This window comes from Brassica oleracea, chromosome C9 (genome assembly GCF_000695525.1).
Source record: "Brassica oleracea var. oleracea cultivar TO1000 chromosome C9, BOL, whole genome shotgun sequence".
NCBI classification, from domain to species: domain Eukaryota; kingdom Viridiplantae; phylum Streptophyta; class Magnoliopsida; order Brassicales; family Brassicaceae; genus Brassica; species Brassica oleracea.
The window spans coordinates 37,166,858-37,168,691 of NC_027756.1; the positions used below are offsets into that span (position 1 = coordinate 37,166,858).

General features: G+C 37.9%; 1 protein-coding gene across 1 annotated transcript; it reads left to right on the plus strand.

Annotated features, from left to right (window-relative positions):
- Positions 1–503: 503 nt before the first annotated feature.
- LOC106315536 (calcium-binding protein PBP1) lies at positions 504–1,231 on the plus strand. Its single transcript, XM_013753292.1, is given in 3 exon segments — positions 504–555; positions 558–629; positions 632–1,231. Coding segments are annotated over 3 exon segments (522 nt in total). The 5' UTR covers positions 504–518; the 3' UTR covers positions 1,045–1,231.
- Positions 1,232–1,834: the final 603 nt, after the last annotated feature.

A 1,834-nucleotide genomic window follows, 5' to 3' on the forward strand; every position in this document is an offset into this window, starting at 1 on the left:
GGACTGAACTAGATGCATCTGCATCCAAATGCACCATCAAGACTCACTTTCATTTGGGTGACAATTTGAGATGAGTTTTTAAAAATTCAGCTGAATGATCTATTTGGATGTAACATTATAATGCACAAAATAAACATCGATTTACATCTTTACCCAGATGGATCACCTGAGTGAGCAAACGAACAGGGCCAAACTAGAAGAAACTCAAACAAAAAGACAGATTTTAAAAACTTTCCTTGGTCAATGTTTGTAACTTGCCTCGGAAAGTCACCGAAACTTCACACTGAAACCTACTATTACTTTTTATTTTCCATAAAAAGAAACAGCAGAGTTTACCCTCCTCCTTCCTCCGCGTTTTCACACCAAATCCCCCTGTGAACAGTCACAGCTTCCAGCAAAAGACAATAATACCCTTAGGTGACCTTCCCAGAAGAAACCAAAACAAAAACAAAAACAAAAAAACAAAGCTTCCTTCGTCCAGTCCACTACCTAAAAGCTTAGTTGGCTTCCATAGTTCCATGGATGTTCCTTCTCCGAAACCCCAAAACTCTCTTCCTCTATATATACAAAATCCACTCTCATTTCTACATCATCGACTCCAAAACCCATCTCTCAAAATTCTCAATTTCAATTCACTCTATAGCTCAAATGGCGACTCCTCAATCCTCAACCAGACCAACCCACCAAAACCCACAACCCAATTTCCACGACCTCTTCCCCGCCATGGCCGGAAAACTCGGAGGAGAAGGTCTAATCGACGAGCTCTGCAAAGGCTTCGAGCTCCTCATGGACGGAGACAAAGGAGTCATCACTTTCGAGAGCTTGCGGCGAAACGCATCAGCGGTTCTTGGACTCGGAGATCTGACGGACGACGATGTAAGGTGTATGATCGACGAAGGGGATTTCGATCGAGACGGTGCGTTGAATCAGATGGAGTTTTGTGTGCTCATGTTTAGGCTAAGCCCTGACTTGATGGATGCGTCACGCTTTGTCGTCACGGAGGCGATCGAGGAGGAGTTTGGTGACCGAACGCACGGGCATTGATATCCTTCTTTCTCCATCAGAGACTTTGACTTAAGTTTGTTTAACCAATTCCTTTTATGTTTTTCTTATCCTTTCGATTATTGTTGCAATTCGTATAAAATTCTTGGATATTATATCAACCGATATGGAAAAAATTCATTGAAAACAGACAAAAATATAAGTATATAATTAGATGCAAATTCAGCTCTTCGGCTTTTCTGTATGATCCCCCCCCCCCCCCCCCCGGATGATTTTAATTTTAACCTTCCGGTTGTGATAGTTAATAAATATATGGATCCAAGTGAACGAACAAAAATAACTATAAACGCGAGCAAGTTTTAAGCGATTTTGTTTCAACAAAAGAAAAGCACTAGTAGCTTTGGCTAAGCAAGTCTTGTCATATATCATGTTTTAAAAATATCCATTATTTAAAAATCCGATAAAATCCATAAAATCCGATAAATATCAAGGCTAACCGGTTGAAACGATGGATGACTAATATGTAATTTTTTTATTAACAATGTTACAAATGCTTTGTTAATTTGTAAAAATTGTGTCTATTTAAAACATTTTTGCATTTAAATCAGCGTTTTAAAATCCAATATGGATTCGCGATCGAACCAGTAAACCGGTAATCTGATATGTAATCAGGTTTATGATTTAGTTTATGATTTAAGAAAATCTACTATTTAAAAATCCGTAAAAATTCGCTAAATCTCGAGGTTAACCGGTTAAACCGATAGGTGACCGATACGTAAATCCAATTTGATTTGAATTGTAAATTTTAAAATTTAAAAGATGGTTTTAATTT